The 25,169-nt window shown below is 37.9% G+C and overlaps 1 protein-coding gene across 2 annotated transcripts in view; it reads right to left on the reverse strand.

The window, feature by feature from the left end:
- ABCC3 (ATP binding cassette subfamily C member 3) overlaps positions 1 to 25,169 on the reverse strand; it is an 82,766-nt gene that overhangs the window by 20,425 nt on the left and 37,172 nt on the right. The window contains exons 8-22 of one of the 2 annotated variants that reach the window (XM_088138456.1): positions 24,456 to 24,674; positions 23,389 to 23,566; positions 19,816 to 19,977; positions 18,745 to 18,841; positions 17,414 to 17,613; positions 15,763 to 15,909; positions 14,286 to 14,373; positions 12,044 to 12,110; positions 7,259 to 7,385; positions 6,984 to 7,160; positions 4,396 to 4,563; positions 2,780 to 2,963; positions 2,019 to 2,121; positions 1,765 to 1,915; positions 293 to 500 (exon numbers count right to left, since the gene is read on the reverse strand). In XM_088138456.1, the coding sequence (XP_087994582.1) occupies positions 293 to 500; positions 1,765 to 1,915; positions 2,019 to 2,121; positions 2,780 to 2,963; positions 4,396 to 4,563; positions 6,984 to 7,160; positions 7,259 to 7,385; positions 12,044 to 12,110; positions 14,286 to 14,373; positions 15,763 to 15,909; positions 17,414 to 17,613; positions 18,745 to 18,841; positions 19,816 to 19,977; positions 23,389 to 23,566; positions 24,456 to 24,674 (2,276 nt within the window). Of the gene's footprint in view, positions 1 to 292; positions 501 to 1,764; positions 1,916 to 2,018; positions 2,125 to 2,779; positions 2,964 to 4,395; positions 4,564 to 6,983; positions 7,161 to 7,258; positions 7,386 to 12,043; positions 12,111 to 14,285; positions 14,374 to 15,762; positions 15,910 to 17,413; positions 17,614 to 18,744; positions 18,842 to 19,815; positions 19,978 to 23,388; positions 23,567 to 24,455; positions 24,675 to 25,169 lie in introns of both variants that reach the window. The other variant, XM_088138455.1, reaches the window with a different exon arrangement.

Consider the following 25,169-nt stretch of genomic DNA (forward strand, 5'->3'; position numbering starts at 1 on the left):
ACAGACCACAATATCTTCTCATCTTTGTATTTATTACTGTAATAGAAGGATACAGAAGGCCTGAATATTAAAATTGGGTGTTGCCACAATCCAATACAAGGATTGCTGTAGCAACATCAATGAAACTCTTCAGTATTTTGTTCATTGTCTGTTCAAGGATCATTTGAGAAAGTATTAAAGAATGCTAACAACCACAATTATCACTATTTTAAAATATTTATATCAACACCCTTAACCAGGAATTTGAGCCCATAGCCCTCTCTAGATGGGCAGGAACACATAATACAATTACCTTGCAAGATACCCAGGGCAGCATAGACTCCAACTCGCACACTCACATTCTGCTGAGTCCCATTTATCACTGGATCGTTGGTCCACTCACTGAGCCATACATTGGCCCCAATTGCAGCACCATTTTGACAGGAATACAGGAAGCATATAAATAAAGAAGCAAGAGGGCCAACAGCCTTCACGTATTGCACGAAAACAGTAAATTTGACCTTTAAATTGATTGAAAATAAAGTGGATTTACTTAGATGCAAAACTCTTTTAGTAATATTAGCAACTGACAAGAATAAGAAAACTGGAAATTAGAATACTTTATATGCAGAATATTCTGGGAAAAAAGCATAGCTGAGACAAAAGAATGTCCAGAATAGTAGTACCATACCAAACACGATTCATGCAGAATTTGGTCAGAAAAAATACATTTTTCACAAATCTAGACAAAGTGTCTATAACATCCTATGGAATTGCCAAATGAAAGCATTAAGGAGATTTTCTATAACTGTGTTTCATATCAAGAGCAATGACAAACATTCCAGTGTGTCTATTTTCAAATTTTTTAAATTCAGCAGTAGTACAACAAGCTTTTTATAATTCAGCAGTAGTACAATAGAATAGTAAAGCAAACTCTAGCACAGTGTTTCTCAACCTTGGGAACTTTAAGATGTGTGGACTTCAACTTCCAGAATTCCCCAGACAGTATTAAAGTTCCCAAGGTCCCAGAATATAACTGCATGAACTCTGTTATGAATCCACTTTTCAGGATATGCTTAAGGCACCTGTGACCGTGCCTTGATTCTCCATCTGTTACTGCTGTTCATATAAGTAATATTTTGATCACTTTTGGGGACAGGATCATCAAATACACAGTGTCCCTATCTCACCCAAAAAAGTTGTCCCTCAGCTGATGCTGATGGTAAGGAGGGCACACAACCCTGAGTATTCCATCACACTATGTGCGTGTTCTAATAACTGAATAATCCTCCCCAACCTGGCATACTTCAACTCCCTAAATTCCAATCAGCAGGTGTAGATTTGTAAAAGCTGAATTAATTATTTTTTCCCATTATAAAACAGCTGTGGGGAACCTATATCCCCAAAATCTCTGGATCATTTTTTATAGCCTCCAGAATCTCTCTGGACACTAATCTTGAAAATCAGCAAGGGATGTGATGGTTACATATTTGGCAACGAAACATGAACATTGTGGTAGAGGCCTTAACAAAGTTTTTTAAAAACTCCAACCAAAATTTGGGAGAAAAATGAAAATTCATAATCCAGCCCATTTTACATCATTGCCCTGCCCACAAAAGATTGTCCACCTATGTCTTAAAAGGATAAGTTTCAAGATCCTTTTCTAAGTTGTTAAACTTCTCAGATAGCTGTATTCTTTTGCCTGCTCATATTTTAGATCCTCATAGTTAATCAGACAGTAATTCTAAAACAGAAAAGAATTAATGTTAAGCAAAGGTTTCTTACTGTGCCAGTTTCAGCAGCTTCTGCCTGGATGAGTTTCTCAGAAGTACCTTTTGTAGGCATAAGAGGCTCCATGGACTTTTTATCACACACCTTTCTTTTTGTGGGCATTTTGCTAGACAATTCACCATCTGAAGATATTACACTGAGTTGTCTATTTTTTTAGAACAGAGAACAGAAAGATCCATTACTATGAAACAAGTGTGCTTGATTTCAGCAGTCAGCAGAACAGCTTAAAAAGCAAATCCCAGGTTTACCTTAGGAACTGTTTGCGGACTTCATTTGTCACTGGTTCACTATCTGCCAGATCTGTGTGGTTGCTGAGTGTATCTTCAACAAGCAGGACCTCCTCATCCTCCACTACTACAGAGGGACAATTATTTAATTATTTTGGCTTTCTAAAAGTCAATCTTTTAGAAAGTCTGAGTTCAGAGCTTTCTAAGTCACAAAGAGTGAGAAACAATAATGAAACTCAACTAACTTGCACAAAGGATTTCACTGTATTTGGATTTTTAGCCAATCCTTCCAGTTCCATCACCAAGTGTATTGAATAGGCTTGAGACACTGGCTCTGCCACACTTAGTGAGTATAATACTGATGAAACCAAATGAAAATAAGAAACCAAGATGACATTGAGATCTTTGGCTGGAGTACAGAACAATTATTTCTGAAATAACTTGGGACTTGGCAGGGTGCTGTTGTTCATGGAAGAAATAAAAAAAAAGAAGGGGAAAATCAGGAGTACACGCCCAATGGAGGAACTGAAGCTTGCTATTTTTAACTTATATATTTTCAAAATTGACAAACTGGTGAAACTGACTAGACCAAAATGCAAGTGGTTTCAGGCCCACTCAGTTTCAAACTTTTCTTAAATGTTAGGTAGTTATTACTCCTTCTCTTTGCCAATGCACATTGTGACGTTTTTCAAATTAGAACACACATAATGATTCCTGAATGATCTAACAGACTGAACATATCAGAAGAAAAACAATTATAACAACAATAAAAATGTTATCACTTGTTGGCTCATCTTCTTCTATATCTTCATCAGGTGCATAATTGCGGAGGAATTCTGCAAAAGACCTATTTTGTTGCAAAAGTTCTTGATAGGATCCCATTTCAGAGATTCTACCATCCACAACAACTACAATGTAGTCCACCTGAGGCAAAAAATGAATGCCATGGGTCACCAAAATTCGAGTCTGAAATAAAAATAAGACAGTGGTCAGGAGTGTTATCTTGCTAAAATTAAAACATTCTTAAAAAGAGAATTATCATAATTAATTTTAATTATTCCAATTAATGCAAGCTTGACCACATCTTGTGAAATGAACACTACTGCAAACTTCATGATATGAATAACTCCTCACTTATTTGGGGGATTACTACTAGCTGGCCTCACACAAACAGTGGCATAGAAATCTTATAAATCTGTGATGGAATGGACTTATGAAGGCCAGGCTCAGGGAGATAAGCGTGTTCTTAGCCCCCAACAGGAGTGTGGGAAGTTCAAGAAGATGAGGCTGCCACCTCCCTAAGGAATTCACGGTGTTGTGGCTGGCTGGCTTGGGAACTAGGGTCCAGTCTGGGGAGATTTCTGTCTGGAGGTTGAAGCTAATAAACGCAACAGAACTGCATTTGCATTGTCTCTTGGAGTTCTTTGGGCTGAACCTGACAAAATCTGAGTTTCAAGCATCATTTAAAAGTGACCACAGGGGAACCAGAGAGAGAAGATTTAGAGGAAGTACATTTTCTTTTCTTTTGTAAAATATACTTTAAAAAAAATAATAATACAGCTTATTAAAAGGTGAAACAAAGAAATCTTAAGCAAAGAAAATACCACGTGCATTTTGGATGATTTTCTATATACAGTAGATGATGACTAGGCACAATCAAGACAACAGTGCAAAGAGAAATCATATTTCAAGGCAAGAATAAGGAACTTGCAGCCCTCCAGATGGTGCTCAAGGACAACTTGCAGCAGTCCCAGCCAAAATGATCATTGGTGAGGAATGTTGGGAGTAGTGATTCAGCAACATCTGGAAGGGCATAGGTTTCTTCTTCCTGCCCAAAGTTCATTAAAGATAGTAGGAAGTTCTACTTAGATATCAGGAAAATGTCAAACTGAGAGCTAGTGTAAGGTAAAGATTAGCGCCTTGGGCCTGGAGTTGGGAAACCCAGGGTCGAATCAATCTTCAGCCATGGAAATTCACTAGGTGACTGAGCCAGCCCCTCTTTCAGTCCAGTGTCAAAAGGGTTATTGTTCTAGGTGTAAAATGTGAGGAGGGAATATACCATCTTGAGCTTCAAGAGGAAAAGTGTGATGTAAATCAAATGATTGAATGATTCCAGAACAATGGGATTGGAATTCTAGTATGGAATGGATGAATAGTAATGGATTACAAGTTCCACTCTTACTGCATAGCATATAGCTGTACCTAGAACAGCCTTCCCTGAACTGGAACCACTGTAGTCCATTACATCAGCTAGGCAGCACACTGGGAAAGTCTGACTTATCAGACTTTTCAAACATTCTTTCCATGACCTTTAGGACTAGCAATGAGAATCTCTCTTTCAAAGGAAAGCTGATATGTACCTGCAAAGGTGAAGATTTTTAGATCTCTTTGGGCTCACCTTTCCTTTAAGTGCTCCTTCTGGTCCAATAACTTCGTCAAAGATGTGTTTTGCCACATGAGAATCCACTGCTGAAAGAGGGTCATCTAACAAATAAACATCAGCATTGCTGAACACAGCACGGGCAAGGCTTACTCGTTGTCGCTGGCCACCTGAAAGATTGATGCCCTGTGTGGTGGGGAGGAAAGGGAGAAAAATATATCAAGCCTTTCAAATGCAACAGAGCAAGGTCTCGGTCCTACCAAAACCCACCATATCTGTACGGAGAGCCCAAACATTTGAAAGATAAGGAGCAATTCAGATTCCATCACATGACTAGGAAAGACAAGAATCTTTGGTGTCCTACTGGCTTCATGCTCCCAAAGATGGTGTCCAATTGATTCATAGGATTATAGAAGGTAAGGTCTGGAAGGGTTCTAGATCACCTAGTTCATCCCTCTAACCAGTGCAGGATTCCACTATTATAGCATCCCTGAGAGATGGCCATCCAGCTTCTGCTTATATACCTCCAGAAAAAGAGAGCCCAGTATTTCTTAAGGGAGTCTGTTCCACTGTTGATTCAATTCACTGCATTTAGACTGATATGCAGCTTCAGCCTTGGCACACCGTCTTCCTGCTGATTGGCTAACAATCTAATAAGATGGGGGGAGTTATGGTGGTCACTGGTGTCAAGGCAAAAAACAAAAGCAGCATGGCCATGGGGCTGATAGGGCAATGGGGGGACGGCCAAGATAAATGACTCCTTTTTAATGGGATAACACCTCTGGATGCTGCATTTCAAAAAAGAGACCTGCAAAAGTGCAGAAAAGGGCAACCAATATGATCAGGAGCTAGCTGATGAAATACAGGAAAGTGGATCACCATAAAGAGCTGGAAAATTATGGACACTAGAACTTTTTTCCTCTGTCTCTCGCTAAGTTAATCCACTGAGGTTGCATGATGGGAATTCCCTGTTATAAGATCTGATAGCACTTGTATCAATTTAATTTACTTTCAAAGGATTAGACCAATTTGTGGAAGATAAAGCTAAAATACCATTTATTGCTCTACTGAAATTTTATATGTTGGAAATTTTGTATATTGGTTTTTAAGGCAGCCTAACAACCTGCTATAAATAAATAAACTAAATGATGGCTCCATATTGCCTTAGACTAACATTTAATTGATGTGTTCAGGAGAGGCTTGCTAAATACATGTCCTACTTGAGGCTTCTCCAAGGCATCTGATAAAGTAGTGTGGGAAATGGATCCTGGACTAGACAGGTCTTTGCTCTAATCCAGCCTCAGGGGCTCTTCTTCTGTGAGAAAATTAAACTTCAAAAATGCTGAGGAATTAGAACCACTGTTCCGTTTTCAGGACCTTTCTTATCTTTTTAGACTAGTAACAAGAAAATACTATTAATCTTTCTTTGAATCAATCAATCAACCATTCATGCATGCATATATTGCTTTAGTAATTTGGATTTCAATAAAAAAGTAATTGTTTGGGAAATCCCACAATCTTTTTCGAAATGAATGGAGAGCTTTAAATCTACCAAGTTCTTCAAAGGTCACTGCTTCCCATTTGCTTTTCTCTTTCATTCTCTTATCTTTTCCTCAACTTTGACTTTATACACCCCCCCCTTTCTATCCCAAGTAGTCCTCTGCTCAGCATTTTAAAGACTTTCATAGCCTGGCATGCTTCTACCACACTGTTCTTTCCCACTGTGCTTTCCTCCCTAACCATATAAATTTGCAGAATAAATAAATATAAAAACCCAAACTCACTACAGCCAGTCCTCATTTAGTGGCTACTTTAGTTAGCAACTGTTCGCAAATACAGTATGATGGTAATAAACAGTAGTAAATGGTAGTAAAAAATCATTTTACAACCAATGTGTGAACTTACACCCAAATTTCTGCACCTGACAATAATGCACACTGGAGTGAGAGTAATGCTGATGTTGCTGCACGAGAGAACTTTATCTAAAATAGACAGCAGCAACCAGCAATCTTCGCAGCATCCCCCCCCCGGCACATGGTTTGCTTAGTGACCATTTTGTTGGAATGAACTGCGGTTGCTAAATGAGGAGAGAATATACAGCTTTCTTTTATTCTCATTTTTATACTTAAGGAGTTGTTCATCCTTATCCTATCTTATTCATCTTTAACTTCTGTGAAATGGGGAACTATTATGCTTTATGGGATGAAATTACTTAATTTGACTTAGATCTGACATCTGACTTGTACTTCTTTCTGGATCAAATTACTGGTTTCTGAATCTCATTAGCTTGTCTTTTATGCAAAAGGTTCTGTGACAGAAACCAGGATTCAGAGGTGTGGATTTAGCTTTTTGGAACTCAGTTCCCATCTTTCCCTTAATTTATATAAGCTGCTTTTCTTTTTGTCTCACCCATTTGTATTTGGAGAAGAGGGTACTGATGACCATGCCCACCAAGTTACCTATTTGATAAATGGAATGAATAATGGGGTGGCCATTTTGGGGAGTGCCCTGGCATTGTCAAAGTGTGCTCACCTAAAAGCCTTGGGGTGATGGTAGTGGGGATGGCTCTGAGAGACAACTATCACATTTCTTGCTAAAGGACTTACCTTCTCACCTATTTCTGTTTGATCTCCTCCAGGAAGCATCTCAAGATCTTGTTTCAAGGCACATGCCTCTATCACAGTTTGATACTTCTGCTCGTTAAGAGGGTGGCCAAACAAAATATTATCTTTCAAGGTAGCATTTTGGATCCAAGGTAGTTGGGGTACATAAGCAACTGAACCCTAAAAGCAGTAACACAGGAGGAATCCGATTAGAAGCTACACAGATATCCCAAATGTTCAAGATTGGCAGAATATTTTTCACACTGCTGAAAACCAACCTTCACAGCCACATCTCCATGGAGTTTCTCCATTTCACCAAGAAGAGCTGACACCAAGGAAGACTTCCCACAGCCGACTTGGCCTACAATGGCCACCAAAGAGCCACTGGGGACTAGCCAATTTATACTGGAGGGGAGGAAAAAGGCAAAGCCAAAAGGGGATCATTTGCTCAGAAGTAGAACTGATTTAAAGTGTAAGCACAATAGAGCAAAACCAACAAAGAACTCAAAGGATTCTTAAAGGCTAACAGATATTTTATGATATAAGCTTGAGCAGACTGCAGCTCACTTTGTCAGAGCTTGAAGGTGAAAATAGACCACTGTTGCTGTTGCTGCAACAGACTAAGACATGCTTCCTGGAATTTGTCATAATAATAATACCTAGCATGCCTGCCTACTTTCCTTTATGTGATGCCTTTGCTTGAGGTAAGCTGTATTTTACTTGGCAAAAAGTACAGTGCAAAATTCCAGTAGGAACCTTTATTTAATCAACTTTTACCTCATTCATATGTTTCAGTGGTCTGGGAAAGAATGAAGAACACTAGCTGCAGAGTTAGTGACTGAAGAAGAGGAAGGCATGAAAGCTGTTTTGATGTCATTCATCATGAGCTCAAGTGCCAACTTAAGAAATTAAGGGACAGAAACTACCAATACATCTATCTCTTTTCTCCCTCAACACTGATTCTCATGGTCATGCTAAACTGAATGGGGTTTGACTTTTGAAATTTTCATGAAAGCCACCTGGTGACAGCCATGGTGTATGGAAATTTGTGACCTAAAATGCAAGAGGAGTTTATGATACAGCATGAATTAAGAAATGAAACAAAAGAAATGAAAACAGATATATTGTATGTCTGTGAAATTAAGAGGAAGGAGAAGGAAGTAATAGATCTAAATGAAGGTGTTTTGACTTGACTACAAGAAAGTAATTGGCCCTTTGGAGATATACAAACAAATCAGAATGGTGACAGCTGAGTTATCTCCTTAGAAAAAGGTCTGTTTTGAATTTTTTGAATTTTGAAGATTTAAGAACGTCTATTTATACATACTCATTGTAAAGGAATGCATGTAAATCTAAAAGAATAATTGTTGCTACTGCTGATGTTGCTGTTATTATTATTTTAATAAATTTAGAGACTGCTTGTTTCCAGATGATTCTAGATGACTTACATTTTAAAAAGCAAGGAACAATAAAATAATGATCATGCATGTCCAGAAAAAACAAATGCAACACACCAAAGAAAAACTGACAAGGGCTCAACAACCATCCTATCCCCAGGCCTGGGAGGACAGCCAGGTTTTCAGGGACATCTGGAACATCATCGGGGTGGGAGCCATATAGATGTCTGGGGAGAAGTTGTTCCAGAGGGCAGGCACCATAACAGAGAAGGTGTGCCTCCTAAGTTCTGATAGATGGCATTATTTAAGTGAAGGGACCTGGAGTGTGCCCACACTGTCTGACCTAACTGTACAGGTGGAGAGTATTGGAGATAGGTGGTCTATCAAATAACTAGGCACTATGCCATGAAGAGCTTTATAGGTAACAACCAGCACTTTGAATTGTACCTGGAACCTATTGGCAATCAGCGTGATGGGAGGCTATGACTGTGGGACACACCATTTTTTGCTACTATCAAGAGTGGATCTTGAGAAAAAAATGGATATGGAAATAAAAGAAATGAGAGTGAAAGTAGAATGACTGCAGGAAGAGAAAGTACAAGTCCTGCATGAAAAAGTATTAAAAGACAGATTAATCACCCAAACGAATGGACAGAGGGTGTAAGGAAAAAGGTTGTGGAAGCTGCTTAAAACAGAGTGAAAAGAAGGCCACTTAAGTTACAGAGTGCCATCAAAATCTGTGAACTTACATTAATAGGAAACACCAAAAAGAAGGCATGATGGAATGATGAAGTGAAAGAGGCTGAGAATGAGGGGGAAAGGTAAATCACAGAATAAGTGTTGCAAAAAATGATGAAAGGTACTGTATAATGTCTATAGAAAGAAAGAAAAAAACTAGTTATAAAGAATAGTGTCAAAGAGAGGAAGGAACAGTTAAGATTAAAAGAGGAAGAGAAAATGCAGAGCAGTTTTTAAGGAAATAAAAAGTTATTTGGGAAGAGGGCTGAAAAAGGACCCTCCAGCAGAGTAAGTAGAATTAAAAATAAATTAAGCATTAATGTAGAGGCCTTGACTAAGGATTTTTTGGGGGAAAGGGTTAACGGATTGTTCTGTTTTATTCTGTTTACCGCCCAGAGTTTCTGGATAGATCACATCCATATAAATGAGATAAACAAACAAACAAACAAACAAATAAATAAAAATGAATTATTTGGGTGAAAATAAAGTGAGAGGATCCTAGAAGGCGTATTTTAAAGATTTGTATAAAAATTATATTGATACATTGAACAGTGGAATTAAAATGCTATAAATATTACTTTCAAGAAAAATTGAAGGAAAAAAGTTATAAATGCTGCGAGAATGAAAATGCTAAGGCTACAGCTGTAAATAGTATAATTGAAGAAATATTAACATGTAGATGTAGTTTGCTTATGGAGTTTTTGTATAGCATGTTTAATATGTCTTTAAAATTGCATCTGTACCTAGAGTGGAAAAATGCTGTTCGTGTCCTCCTATACAAAAGGAATAAGGGAAAGGTAACAAGAGTGACTGTAAAACTACAAAGGGATTAATCTACCTGGGAAAAAGTGTTTGGCAGAATTCTGATCCAAAGGGCACAAGAGCGATAGAGAGCACCCTTTAAGAAGGGCAAAGTGGTGTTATGACAGGCAGGGAATGTGCAGAACATATTTCTGCTTTTCAGAGTGTCACTGAGAAACATATGAATGTGAGAAAGTAAGCTTCTCGTAAATGTACTGATTTGAACAAGTCTGAAAGTTTGTGCAAATACAACTTGAAGGCTCTTGAATGCAATAAAAGGAGCATGTAAAAGAAGCATGAATGAGTATAAATGGAATGCTTAGTAAATGGTTCAACACTAAACAGGGAGTAAACGGATGTGGATGTATATGCATTTTGATATGTTGTTGGCTGAGAATCCAAAATTTGCAGTAAATAATAGACATGGGGTATGATCTGAAATGTAGTTGTGTTTGACAGGGAAAATGAGTGGACAGTTGTAAATTATACACAAATAGTGAAAACTACGGCAATTAGATGAATGTGTTTATTTTGGTGGAATGTTTACTGAAGATGGGAAAAAGAAATTTTAAGATGTGCAAATGATAATAAAAAGGTAGTGTTTAGTTTGTACTCTGTTGCAAGGAATGAGTGTCAGAAGAAGGAAAATGCTTTGTTATATAGAAGTGGGAGTTGGGTATGTCAGGAGAAAAAAATGTTTAAATTTAATGCAGTGAAAACAAGGTACTTAGAGAGCAGGTGGTAAAACCAGAAAAGAAAAGGTCTGAATGACTATTCAATCAATACAAATAAGAGTGACCAAGTCAGAAGAACTATGCTAACATGATTTGGATATATAGGGAAAACAAACGAGGGCTGAACTGCAAAACAAAGAATGAAGGAAGTGTGAATCGGTCAAGAGGAAGGGGAAAGTGAGAAAGTGGGGCTTGAATGGAGTTGATGACATCCTCAAAAAGAGAGAGATGAGAAGTTTAAGTGATGTATGAAGTAGTGTACACATACGGCAGAAGCAAGGATGATTTGCAAGGTGGGGAAGTATAGTCAATGGTGTTGATTAAACTGGATGTGGCTATTTTTCATTCTCTTTTCTTAGGACTTTAATTTCTCTGGCTTACTATTGTAAGTCTCCTCTCCTTTACTCTGCTTAATCTTGTTTGTCCCAAAAGAGAATAACATGATGGGCATGTATGTGTGTAAGAAAAAAATTAAGCATATGTTCCTACCTCAACTCATCACATTCTATTTTTCCTATGGTTCATCCACCCATTGACAGCTTGGTTAAGTTATGACTTCATCAAATGCCAAAGTTTTTGGCAAGATGATTTGAAAAACATGAGCCAGAGAAAAAGTCTTTCTTGAGTATGTCAACCATGCTTCTCCACCACCATTAACATTGCTGAAAGTTAAACTCATTGGCTGCCAGAAGTGTTGGTCTGGACTTAGACTGTAACCAACTTCAGAGAGCTGAACATAATGCCAGGGTGGTAGTAAATTTGCTACTTGAGGATTGCCACCCAGTGCATAAACCATCAAGGCATGGGATTGAACTGAAGAAGCAAGTTATAGATTGACTCCTAACATCACTGTTATTCACAATGAGCATCTAGGATTGTCCTACAGAACTGATGAATATTCAAAACCATTGCCATCCATGAAAGGGATGAAAACTGCAGAAAACATTGAGAATCTGTTTTGGCCTGAGATAATCTATTCAAACAGCAGAGCCAACATTGTAAAGTAGGTATTCTCTTAAAAAAGAATGGGAGGAGGCACAATAAAAATGTTCAAGACATGTCCATTTTGTAAAATCCCAACTGAAGGTCTCCGAGGATTATGTCACATGTTCTGGCATTTGTGTAAGGAAAACAATGAACTGCTAAGTGACATTTAAAGATCTTGCTCTTAACTCAGTAACCATTCAAGAAGTAAATTATTGGGATGAAAAACAGTAGAAACTCTGCAGTTTGAAGGGACTAACTTCCACTTACATAACCCATACGTTCCAAATTTAAAATATAAATAGGAGGGCCTTTCAAATAACATTTAAAAACTGCAAAAGCTGCTCACTTCCAGGGAGACAAGGTGGCAGAAAATATCAACAAATACAATTGAGGAAAGTTTCCTTACTCCTTCAGAGCTGGGTCAAGATCCTTTGCCCAGCTGAACGTTCCATGCCTTATGGTAACAGCGTATCCTATAAACACAAAAACAAAACATAAGGAAAAAAAAATGAAGCTGCAATTCTATGTATCAGCTTTGCCCAAAATGGGGCCCTCCAGATATGCTGAAGTGAAACTTCCATCATCCAAAGCCAACAAGTCCATCAACATCTGGAGAGCAACATCTGGGAAGATTCTTATGCATACGTGCTGGTGGTGGGAGATGTGATTTATTTTGGAACAGACATGCATGGGATTATACTGTAAAGATTATAGCTGTTTAATGTAAAAGAAGTAGTGGACTGATTGGATGCATTTGCTGGTGAGATTTGAGGAACTACTATAAAAAGTTTACTCTCCCCCCCCCCCCACCAGCTCTTTAAGCAATGTCCTGCCACGTGAGTAGCCACAAGTCAGATCAACATAAACACAGAAAGTCCATTTTGGAGAGCTGATGGCCATTCTCTAAACTGCTATAGAATGACAGAAGCTTCTGTAGCCTCTTCCAGCTGCTCTCTGCAGCCACACTGTTTATGGGATAAGGAGAGATACTTTAACATAAGGGACACCCAGCAACCTTAGCTTAAATATTTATCCACTAGCAATTACTAAAACTCAGACTTGTTTATCAGCCAGTCACGGCTGCTCTCTGGAGACTATGCTCAACACTTCTCCCCTTTCCATTTCGTGCAAATGGAAAAGCCTCTCAAAAGAGAGACCAAGGAAGAGTCACCAGGGATGGCAAAGCACCAGTGGAAACTCTGATGAGCTTTCAAGTGAGAGAGAAAGACACAGGCTTCATTTGTGGAGCTGCATGCATCAAGTCAGCCTTTCTTCACTTCTACTTCTTTTGTTCAGACACATGCCAAGGAACCTAGATATCTGAAAAGGGAAGCAACCTAGAATCCGCCTGCAGATCTAACTGGGCCTGGAGGCTTTTCCAGATAGCTATAAGCATTCCTGCAACCTTGAAACCTTCTTTCTCATTTTGGCTTCTTTTTTTAGTCCATCAAATTCAAAATACTCTGGGTAGAAAGGTACCTGGTGATAGCCGCCACATGTCCATCACACTGTATTCTGATGTCACAGTAAAATCAGGGTTTATCAAAAGGGGAATGACCCTAGACTTCCTCAGCCCTCAACTTACTCACACCTTTCCACCCTCTCCTCCCTGAAACTTTCACTTCATTTTTATTAATCTATGGGTTTGTCATCTCATCCAAGCCTGGGAAACAGTAATTAATCTTAGCTATAGCTTGTTTGAAACAAGTCAGCTTCAAACTATGATCACACAAACCAAGATCTCATCTCCTTCTAACAGCAGAACTGGAGAAGGAGAGGAGTGAGTCATGAGCACAGGAGAGGTCAGACTCCTTCCTGTCACACTAAATTATGGCTTATCATGATATCAAAATGCAAGAGAGATGAAACAATTAAGATTTCAGAAACATGCAAGAAATACTGTTATTAAACTCCATATTAACCCCGAATATAGAAAGTATCCAACAATAGGATTAGTTATTATTTTTGAAGTCCATATATCATGTGAGAAAAGGTTTCATGTCCAATTATTCTTATTCTATTAGAAATAGTTCTGGCAATGTAATCAGTCTTTGAGTGTACCGAAGGAACATGCAAAAGTTTAAAGATATCGAAGTATGCCTGAAGCACAAGAATGTTTGGCTAGCAAAATGAACCAAATTATCTATTTCTTACATTACCATATCTCTAAGTGAGGCATATGTATGCACAAGGCCTAAACTGTGGGTTTATTTAGTTATTATATTTATAAATTGTCAAGGAGCAGTGTTCTCAGTTCAAAGCTAAAAATGTCAATTGATTTCACTAAAAATATTTTTGTGTAGACTGCAGATTCTGCCTTGAGGATATGATAGATGAGCTGCATAAATTCTCACTAGGTGCTGCAACCCTTCCCTGCACACATGAAGCATATCTTAGAACTCGGCACATTTTATCAGAAAAGCATTCCTTTATGAAAGCCTCCCTTATACCTAGCACTCATTGGATATGATGAGAACTCCCACATCAGAATTTCCAGCAGCATGGCCATGTGGATTGTAAATTATGGGAATTGTAATCCTAATGGATCTGTCAACTTGTGTTAAGGGTTCTCTGTGTAACCTTTAGATGTTACAAACAAACCCCACTTCACCCTCCGTGCTTCTATACCAACCAAAGCAGAGTGTTACCTGGAGTAATTGACTTGGTTTCCACACAGTTTGGATCAAGTTCATCATGTGACAAGAAGTGTTGAATCCTTTGCAGTGAAACATTTGTCTGGGGAATACATGGGAAAACTGACTGTTTTAATATGAGATGGGATATTCTGAGAATCTTCCCAAGGGGAAAACAGCAGCTCATGGTTGCAATGGTTCTTAGTCTATGTCTCAAACTGTTAGGCTGATGAAGATATTAGACTAGGCCTGGGGAGACCCAGGTTCAAATCCAGCCTCAGCCATGGAAGCTCAATGAATGACTCTGGACCAGCCACCATCAAAATTGGAGGAAGGAATGCTGTGTACATAGCTTTGAACCCCTGAAAGAAAGGCAGCTTATAAATTTAACACATGGAGTTTGCTGGTGCAATGGGTGTCTTAATTCACCTCAGTTCAACAGAAAATATCTGGGTATGATCCAGACTAGATCCAGCCTAAATGAGACAACTACAGTGGCAGATTCATTTGGCAGGGGCTTGATGTATGCATGCTTGCAAATATCTGCATCGGAGTTTGGATCCCTCCCACACTCCCTTTCTATTTCAGCTGAATTCCAACAACACAAGTGAGTTTAATTAAAATAAAAAGGAAAATAAAGCACAAAGGAAGAAAGCAGAGGAGCCAATTAAACTTCCCTCATGTATCAGGTTCTGTTGGCGTAAAACTGGATTCTCATCCCTATTTTATATTTGTGTATTAACATTTGCTTTCAACTTTCCATTAAATATTATTAGCTGGCTAAAAGACAATTAAATATAGAATACATAAATTTCAATGCCAGCAAAATAACTATATTGAAATCAGCAGATACCGCCCCCTCTCCAAATGAACACCAACAATAATAACCTTCCACACCAGAGCCCCCATAGATTTCCAGGTTTTCCACAACAATATTGCAATACCCAGCTGCCAAAAGGAAAGCAAAGAGGAGGTGAGTCACATATTCTAGGGAGGAAGTTTAAAATGTTGGGGCCACAGATGTAAAGATCTTGTTATAGGCGGCTGCCTGTCCTATATTAGTTGAAGCAGGCCACACAGCAGAATCTCTGAGAAGTTCTTAATGTGAAAGTTAGCTATTGAAAAGACAATGGGCTTTCCAAGTTAAAATTAGCACTTTGAGTTAGACCCAGAAAGAAACCCAGTGGCTGCATTATTTGCGAAATTGAGGTAACATTCCCCAAGTAACCCACTCCAGTTAATAATCGGTGAGCATATTACATAACTAAGTTTTCGGAATGGTTGCTAGAGGCAGCTCTAGTAGAAAGTAAGATCTGTAACAGGAGTTGAATTTGGGTATGCTCAAGACATACATTGCTACAGTCCATATGTGATGGGGGCATTATATATAAACCAGCCCTGACCCTATTTACAGGGGTTGAGATAGCCAGTCCCACAGTCCTCTTGGCATTCAGTGCAGTTTAAAAAAATTAAGTACTGGCACCGTTCTTACCTGTACAATGTTGCTAATGACCTGAGGAAGCATGTTGAGTGGAAACCTTAAGAGATTAAACAGGGAGAGTGACACAAAGGCTTTCTCTGCATCAAGAACATTACTCTCATCCACAGTGACATAGACAGCAAAAGTGGTCAAGGCAACCTGGAAACCAGAAAGCTCAGATTAGTTAAACAACATCCATGGCCACGAGATTTTATTTTTTAGACTGGAAATTTAAGACTTAAAATTAACCACCTCTACTGGAGGGTGCCTGGGTTATTACTTATGTTGCTCTGTTATAAAGAAAGAAAGATGGGGTCCCTTCACAGAAAACACAGACCATATACTTCTGCAATAAAAGCAACTCAGTCTCTAGGAGGCTGCAGTTCATAACAATCACTCAATGTTCTATAAAAAGACCACAGAACACAGACTGGGTCCCAGGCCATTATAGAGCTTCCAGAACAAGGGGCATGAAAGGCCCATCCTTCCTTTGTCAGGCTTCATGCTATTCCTTGTATTTCCATTTGTATATTGCCTCAGTACTGAATGCTATCAACTTAGAAAAATGAGGAAGCTGCAGAAAGTAAGGTGAGGCAGGATTGTTATGGTTGGCCCAGGGAGGTCTTCCGTGTTACAGGTTTCCCCTCTAGATAAGCAAAATTTAAAATAGACAATTGGGATGGTCAGCTCCCACCAGATAAAGTCTTGGCATTGAATTATATTGGTGGAACTTTCCTACCCTGTCAAGAAGATCCAACAGACATCCTAATTTACAGGATCTACTTATATCTGCTAAGCAAGCTGTGGCCTTCTTAAAGGCTAGGTACAATCCCTGAAAACCCTTCCTCATTTGCCACCCCAAATTATTCCTGATGGCTGAAATTTGGTGGCAAGCTTGTCACCACATTTAGTTAAGACAATAAAGGTAATAGTTGAAAAAATATTTATGCCAGTTTAAATATAAAATCCATGAATAAAATTAAAGTTGAACTTCAGAAATGTTTTAGCATTTAGCTAACTTTTCAATCATTTGTTTAAAACATAATACTTCTTTCTGACCAGGATCTCCAACTTCAAGGGAAAAAACTGGGCAAACAAGGCAGTACATGTCCTGTATGGATTTTGGAGAGCATTTGGCTAGCCTTTGCAAGAGGTAGACTATGACTAATTCACTTATTTCACTTCCTAATCTAAATTTCTTCAACATTAATGTGTACTCTTTGCTTGTGAGCTTCCCAGGATTACCTGGGCTATCACTTTCATACAATTATATCTGGGGTCTACTAGCAATGCTATTTTATTTTGATTATCTTAGAAATAGATGTCAGAATGTTAGAAGTTGGCAGAGGAAAAAGGCTAGCCAGATAATGTTCTTTCTGTTTATCCCTCCTGAGACAGAGGATTACATTTCAGTTATGACAAACAAAATGATAGGTCGATCTGCTTAGAGACCCACTTAAGTCCAGCCATCTTCCACTTCTGTCCAAATGCAATTTTTCAGGTGGTTCAGAATCTCCCCCTTGCAGTCACTTCCAAGATGGAATCAATCTGCAAACACTCCCTGCATTCCATGAAGTGGATCTAAGCAACCTTTTCTAAAACTGACCTTCCATGTAGTTGGGAAGTCACAAAAATGGTTATTCTAATGGAAGGCATTACCTACCAGAAATGGTGCACTGATCCATGCAAAGGTTGATATAGCATTTAAATAGGCAGATTTCTTCAAAACCCGGAGTTCATTCTTCCGAATCTCCAGCACCTTTTCTGCAAAGGATGGTTCCCAAGCATAGAGCTTGAGTACTTTTATACCACTTAGGATTTCATTCATTAGCTTAATGCGGGCATCTTTGTAGTGCATCTGTTCTACCTAAATTAATTTAAAGAATATCATTAGCTAATGCCTTTTATACTTATTTGTCCTGTGTTCCTTACATATAAATTTCCATAAAATCAGACAGAAGAAAATCTTGAACATGAAACTGGTACTTAGAAAATGTCACCTCCAGTTTTGTGTAAGGATGGTATTTTTGCATAGTGTTGGAAATAGCTGTCTTTGTTACCAGAAAAACAAATATTTCTACAGATAGTAGGGCATATAGAAAGGAAGTAAAATTTGCACCTGTCACAGGACAGAACCACAGCTTGGTAGAGTAACCACAGTAAGTTTTTCAGCCTTTTCAGTACAAAAGTTTTTATACTACTCCACAAGACCTTAAGATTTCTTTTTATTGACACTGTAAATGGGCATCTCAGTGACAGAACATGTGCTTTGCAATCCCTGGCAAGATTGATTTAAATCAAAGCAATTTAAAGCTCAGACTGAAATTAGCAAGAACAAAAGGTAATTTCAACCAATGATTTAAATTAAGTTAGTAACTGCTACAGTTTCATGTATCTGCCAAAGAGTAGTACAAATCACAAATTATATAGAATGTAAATATTAATATTTGAGATATGATCAAATTGCCCCTTCACTGACATAGACAATTTTTTTGACATAGTATAATTTACTGTTTTTTATAAGTAGCTGTTTTTATGTATTTATTTTTTTAATTGTTGTACGCCACCCAAAGTCACCTTGTGTGAGATGGGCGACTATATAAATATGATAGATAAATAAATAAATGGCCAAACGTATAAATTCTCTTTAATAATTTGCATGCTTATATGAATTTAATTACTATTGATCAAATTATTATTTAAGAAAAATTTAAGATTTGCATTTTAAAATTATTTTAAAAATTGAAATTCAATTTAATTGAAAATGAGTTTTAGTTATTTTTTTATTTATAAGATCAGCAGACTAATGAAAAGCCGCCAACAGACTAAAGACATGGAAAGGCAGAGATCTAAAAGCATGAAAACAGGGGCAAAGACGAGCTCTCCATGATGAAGGCAGGTTGCTCTACAGACCAGTATGAAAGAAAGTATCTTCTTGCTTTTCTTTTTTGCAAGACAGAGCTCCATTGGGAATTATCGTTAAGCGACATTTACCTACCTGGAATGCTCTGGTTTTCATAGCAATCACAGCATTAAATGGGATGAGTAGAACCATCACAGCAACTCCTGCCAGCACAGAAGGTCCTAAAGCCTTAAAACAGTGTAAAATGCATCCATTATAATTCTGGTCTCTTGCATTTAAAAAAAAAGTGGTGGAAATCTTCATTCACTACTCTTCAGGAAAACCTACATGTTTACAACCATCAGGAGGTTTTCAACAAGGGATGCAAGAACCAAGAACGGTCTTGCAATCTCACAATCGATGTTCTTTTTCTTTTTCTCTACAATATAGCCAGTGTGGAATGCAGTGGGACATTAAAATATTGTGTTTTTGCTTTGCTTGTTTAAAATGGGTCCTTGGCTGCTTTTCATTGGCACTCTAGACAAAAACATGTTGCTGTTTTTACTTTTAAAAATATAGTGAGAACCAAATATACCCTTTGGTGGCAAGCAAGGTACTGTACAGAGATGACAGCAGAACAAACATGTACCCAGAAAGCTGTTTTTCTGTTTGCGATCACTTTTATAGTAGTGAGTAAACCAGAGATTAGAATGGTGCCAAGTACTGGTGTATTTTTAGCTGTTGTTTAGAACCTGTATTTTTATGCTGCTTTTTCCAGCCACAAATACTAATTTTTCAATGGAATGCTTTTATTTTTATAGGACTTTTATAATATTATTACAAACCAGATTGGAGTTATATAAACCACAAGCAATGTATCAATATTTTAATGAACAGTAAGAATGCAGGTGATGATCCTCTCCCCCCCGCCGCCATCCATAAAACCATCTCTCTTTTCACCACCACACCCTCTATATTCCAGTTATGGCTCTTGAAATCCAAATCTATTGTTACTAATCTCTGTAGGCTGTTATCTCTGTATCCTCAGTTAATTACTTGATAATTCAGAGAGTTTCAAAAACACATGCTCTGCATTTTGCTGGAAGCAAAAGTTTATCTGTAAGATGATTTCCTCTACTAGAGTTTCCCTAGTGCAGGATCAGCCTTTCCCATTTAACTTAGTGGTTCCATATAGCAACAAATCCAAGAGAAGATTCTGTTACCTGCCAGAGAAAGTATAAAGCAAGGCATATTTGAAATGGTGCAGACCACAGCATGTTGAGGAAGGTAGTCAGGTCCATGAATCTCTGGGCATCCACTGACATCAGGTTGACAATTTCTCCAACAGTGGAAGAGCGCTTTGCTGAGTTGGTGATGACTAAAGACTAGAAAGACAGGGACAAGAATTCACTTATGCATTCCCCTCTTCTTCCAAAGAACTCATGACATTGTAAATGGTCCTCCCCTCCACTGTTTAATCCTGAGAAGCAATGATTGGCCCAAGCTTCTCCAGTGGACTTCATGGCCATGCAGGGATTTGAATCTGGCTTTCTCACTATGTTGACCCTCCAACCTGTGCAGTAGCCTGACCCTTATCTCATTAATTATTGTAGCACAGTCACTCTATCACTATATGCTTTTCATATAGTTTGCTTGTCAGGTGATAGGGATACCGATTCAGTATGTTTTCAGCTATACTGCATTTATTCAGAGCATTCCAAAATTTGTCAACATATTATAATTTTTAGTATAACAAAGGGGAAGATTATTAAATTCTTGGGGAGTAATCATATTCGTTGTCTAATTTATTTTTAAATAATGTAAATCAAATCCAATTTAGCTTTTTGGTTGTTTTTTTTCTCCTGGATCCTTCCTACTTACTTGCCATATTCCAGTTACTTTTTTTGGAATGTAGCTGTGTGTCCTAGCTAAAAGATTTTGAATTAAAGGAATCAGAAAGAAAACAGAATTTTCTATCAGGAGCACTTGACCTATTTAGTAAACAATCAATAAGATATTTATAATATCTGTTTCATCTACTATTCTGAATACATTGTTTTCAGAAAGAGTGTGTTTCAGGGCAAAGAATCCTATAATACAAAAAATATAGGAAAAGATTTTAACTATGTCTTTTTACTCTCACTCATGAAGAAGTGCATTTCCTACAAAATGACTTAAGGGGACATTGGTAGACATTTTTTACTGACTTGCACATGTATTTCTCATTCACAATCTACTGAGAAACTTCCTTCAAATTTATCTAGGTTACCCTTAAAAAACTCTTAATTACCTGTACTACTTCTTGTGAAATAATTCTCTCCATCCCCCCAGCTGTATTAACAAAAAAAAAAAGTTTCTGCCATACAGAGTTGTTGCATGAACTCCTGAGATATAGTACATAAAGATGAGAGACAATGTGTCATAGCATTAAAGATACTGGATTAGGATGGAGAGATTTGGGCTCCAGTCTGCCTTTGGCCATTAAAGCTCACTGGGTGACTTGTTTAGTCACTCTCACTCAGTCCAAATTACCTCTCATGGTGTAATTGTGCAGTAAAACCATATATTGTGCAGTACCATATATGCTGCCTTGAGAATATAAATCTAACAGTGATAATGCTTGAAATGTATCATATTCTTATCTGAGGATAATGTAATGATTTTCACAATGAGATTATCACTCTATTTGTTGTTCCCCAAAATATGATCTTCCAAACACATCCAATGTCCAGTGAACTGTGGCTTACAACTATTTGGCAGCTGTTTTTCACAGTAAGGCTTCTCTCCCACATCAGTTATTCATTTGAATACACAAACATAAGCCTACCCTATCTAGTCAAAATTGTGGCTTAAGATCTATCTGGCAGCTGTTCTCTAGGATAATCATAAAAAAATGGCTTCCCTCTTGTATTAGTCATTCATTTGTATACACAAACATAAGCCCACTTATCTATAAAACAATCTTAGTTATACAATGGCTTGGAGAATACACAAAACATCTGAAAAATTGGATGGGGAACATGCAAAACATCTGAATAATAAAATGGTTTGGCTCAAAGGAGAGTCATTTATGAAGCTTTCAGAAGCAGTTGTAGCAAGGCTACTAAGAACATCACGCACATATGAGGACAGTTTAGAACATGTGCTAATATTAAATCTCATTACAAACATGCACTGCTCACTTATTCATGAGGGGCTGACCAGTCATTCAAGAGTGATTTTCAATTGCCAAAGATTATATAACTTCTAGATGTACAATTTTAGATAGATAGATAGATAGATAGATAGATAGATAGATAGATAGATAGATAGATAGATAGATAGATAGATAGCCGTGTGTGTGTGTGTGTGTGTGTGTGAGTAAGATATATTAGTATGGATGAAAATCTGCTTAGTCAGGATGAAAGAGTGGGTTTTGCTGAGAAATAAGAGAATTTTAGAATTAGAAGAGCATGATCTGAGGTTTGGATGGCATGGTTTTCTATGGTATGATAAAGTTAAGGTTAATGCAGATTTTAAGAATTATTATATTAGAAATGCCATATTGAACAGATATAAACCCAGACTGTGCCCCAAAATTCCTTTATGGGTCTCAGCATAAGAAGCATTTTACAGGAAAGAAACAGTAGGTAAAGAAAAACGGTTAGCTTATTGAGAGTTGTTAGAATAGGAACATGGAGAATAAAAGATGAAATCAAAAGAGCAACTGGCTGCAGCGGGATTTGGTTTCCAATGGTTTTCGTATGCACAGTTAAGAGATTTCAGGTAGATAACAGGACATTTGGAATTGAGCAGCAGAAGACAGAATTTGAAACTGAACTATGTAGAAATGATGAACATGTAATTGCTAAAACTTATAAACTTTTATTGAAATTTGAAATGGAAGAACAAGTGAAAGCCTGTATGATAAAATGGCTGAGGGTGCATAGCTTCAAACTGTTGTCCAAAATCCATTCTCCAAAGTCTTCCTCCTCTGCTTGGCTCCCTCTATTACAGCCTTAGCCAACTCATGTTGTTCTTCCTTTGCCACAAAGCAAAATTTAGCCTTACCTTTCTACCCCCTCAGCAAAATCTCTGGATTATATGCTGCTCATCTTGCATGGTGATAACAATAATTTTATATTTAATTTTCCTTTTTGTTGCACCAGAGCCACTCACTCCCTGTGCCCCCCGTCAATCCTATCCAGAATCCTGCTGCCTAAATCATTCACCTCTCTTGTCATTCTGACCTCGGTAAGCTACCGCACAAGCTTGTCCCTATATAAATACTCCACAAATGTTTTACCTTTAGTTTTAAAGCCCTCCCTGGCTTTGCCCTGAGTGCCCAGCTTGGTGCATTCATAGTTCTCTGCTCTCTTAAATACTCTGTTGGCTTTATTTGCAGCGACATTTGGTGAACCATTCATCTTTAAGCTATCTGCAATTAATATAAGGCCAAAAAATCTGTTAAAAATCCAAAAACTGCTCTAATCTGGCAAAGTACTGCACTAGCTCTAGGACTGACTTATTAGTTTATCAAAGACAGCAACGGTCCATCAGGATGTACCTAGCATGTGCAGTTATCCAACACTCATTTGCCATTTGTTGTGTGAACTTGCAGCATGAAAATCAACTAAATATTAGACCAGTTCAGACTCCTCAAGAGTATATATACTCAGAGAGAGAAACATCTAATCTACAGCCAATAGTTCTGGTGCACTCCTTATTTTGAGAGAAGAAAACACAGCACAGTAATCTCTGGGCTCTAGATTGTCTGTGACTTTTCACGGTGTGCTAGGATACACACTTGCTCTTACCTTTCTATAGACCATCCCTATGATGCCAGTTCTCAGCCTCATACCAGTAACAAAGCAGTACTGGAAATGTTGGTGAAGGATTATTGTTTGCAGCACGGCACAGAAAAACATCAACGCCGCAATCAGGTATCCCCACCATAAGGGAGCACTTTTATTCTTCACAAAGCTAATTAACATGCTGTTTAGGAAGAAGATTGAAATAAACAGACAACACAGGGAGGAGAAAATAAAAAGATTAAAGGGGCAGAGCAAAACACCACTTCCTTTTAGCCCCCTGCTGGATTAGCCCCCAAACAAACTATTCCTCTGTGAGAGGACCAAACTTTATTCATGTGTCCAATTATGGACAAATGCAATCTCAAACATTTTATTTATTTTACAATGTTCTATTAGTTTTCCATTAAAACTCCTAAAGTGAAGAAGTCATGCGAATGTAAAGCAGAGATAGGCAACCTATGATCCTCCAAATATTGTTGAATTGCAACTTTCAAAATCCCTCTGTGCTGACTGGAGTTGCAGAGATCTGTGATTTGGCAGTATCTGGAGGGCCACAGCTCGTCCATCTCAATGCATGAAAATAGCACAAGTATATTTCACTGGACCAAAATGGAGGGTGAAGACGGGATCAATATGGAGGGTGCAAATGCTGAGAACTGAAGCAAATTACAGCTTCACAATATAGTACATGAAGCAAAATATGTACATGTGTAATTTTTACACTTGGGAATCTGAACAGCAATAGAATTGAAATAGAACTGATTTCCCCTTAGAAAATGCATGTTGAATATGAACAAGTTTAACTGTGAACAGGAGAGAAACATGAGACAAAGGGAATACCTAGTCATGTTATTAGCAGGTCTAAAGGGGAACCTTCCATATATCCCATTCAATCCTTCATATTTATTCACAAGTACAGTCTTCCCCAACTTGGCCTCCTCCCCACCAATGTCTTGGGAATCATGTTCCCAGATTTCCCACCTGACTGGGGAAGGTTGTACCAGTACATAATCTTACAGGAACATGGAAATTCTCTTGCCTGTGAGAACTAAGGGGAAAATGGAGCTCACCTTAACAACTGGGGGTTGACAAAAGACAACAGATCTTGGAACACTTTGAAGAAGGAGCCAATTAAAAAATAAGGGCCAAAGGTCCTGAGTAAGGCTTTGAGAAAGGAAGGCTCTTTCTGCTTAATGGGAGTATTTAACATGACCTCTGTTTCTCCTGGACTTTCATCCATATGGTTCATCTCGTAGTTAGAAGCTTTTGTATAAGATACATCATGTTTCCTAAGACAAAGAAACACATTATTTAAGTCAATTGAAAAGAAGAGCCTTGATACAAGTACATGAAATAGGAAACTTGAGCAGCAGGACAATCAGCCTTGGAATCTCCAAATGTAGCTTTGGTAGTTAGAACAACTGTAGCACTACTTTTGTACAATTGGGGCCACCCTGTTACTGACCAGAAACATAGAGGTGTTTGCTCCTAAAAAACAAAAAAGTAACTGGCTGTGTTCAAAACAATTTCACATTAATAGTGTTACAGCTGCATATTTAGATTACATTGATCTAAGGGAGGAGACTTGGAATAATTTTCACAAAGGCTCTCCAAAGATTCATGCAAATATTACAGTTGCAATCATTCTATTTTGTAGTAAATGTGGCAAAGACCGCAAAGATTACATTACCTAAAAAAAACAAACAAACCCTAAACTTTAGACATAAAGTTGTAATCTAAAGCTTATAAGACAAAACCACCTAATTTTTCTCCTTTTCTTCTTC

The sequence above is a fragment of the Python bivittatus genome, unplaced genomic scaffold, assembly GCF_059951505.1.
Source record: "Python bivittatus isolate LINGU-HERP-01145 unplaced genomic scaffold, Pbiv_v1 ctg000220_np1212, whole genome shotgun sequence".
Taxonomy (NCBI): Eukaryota; Metazoa; Chordata; class Lepidosauria; order Squamata; family Pythonidae; genus Python; species Python bivittatus.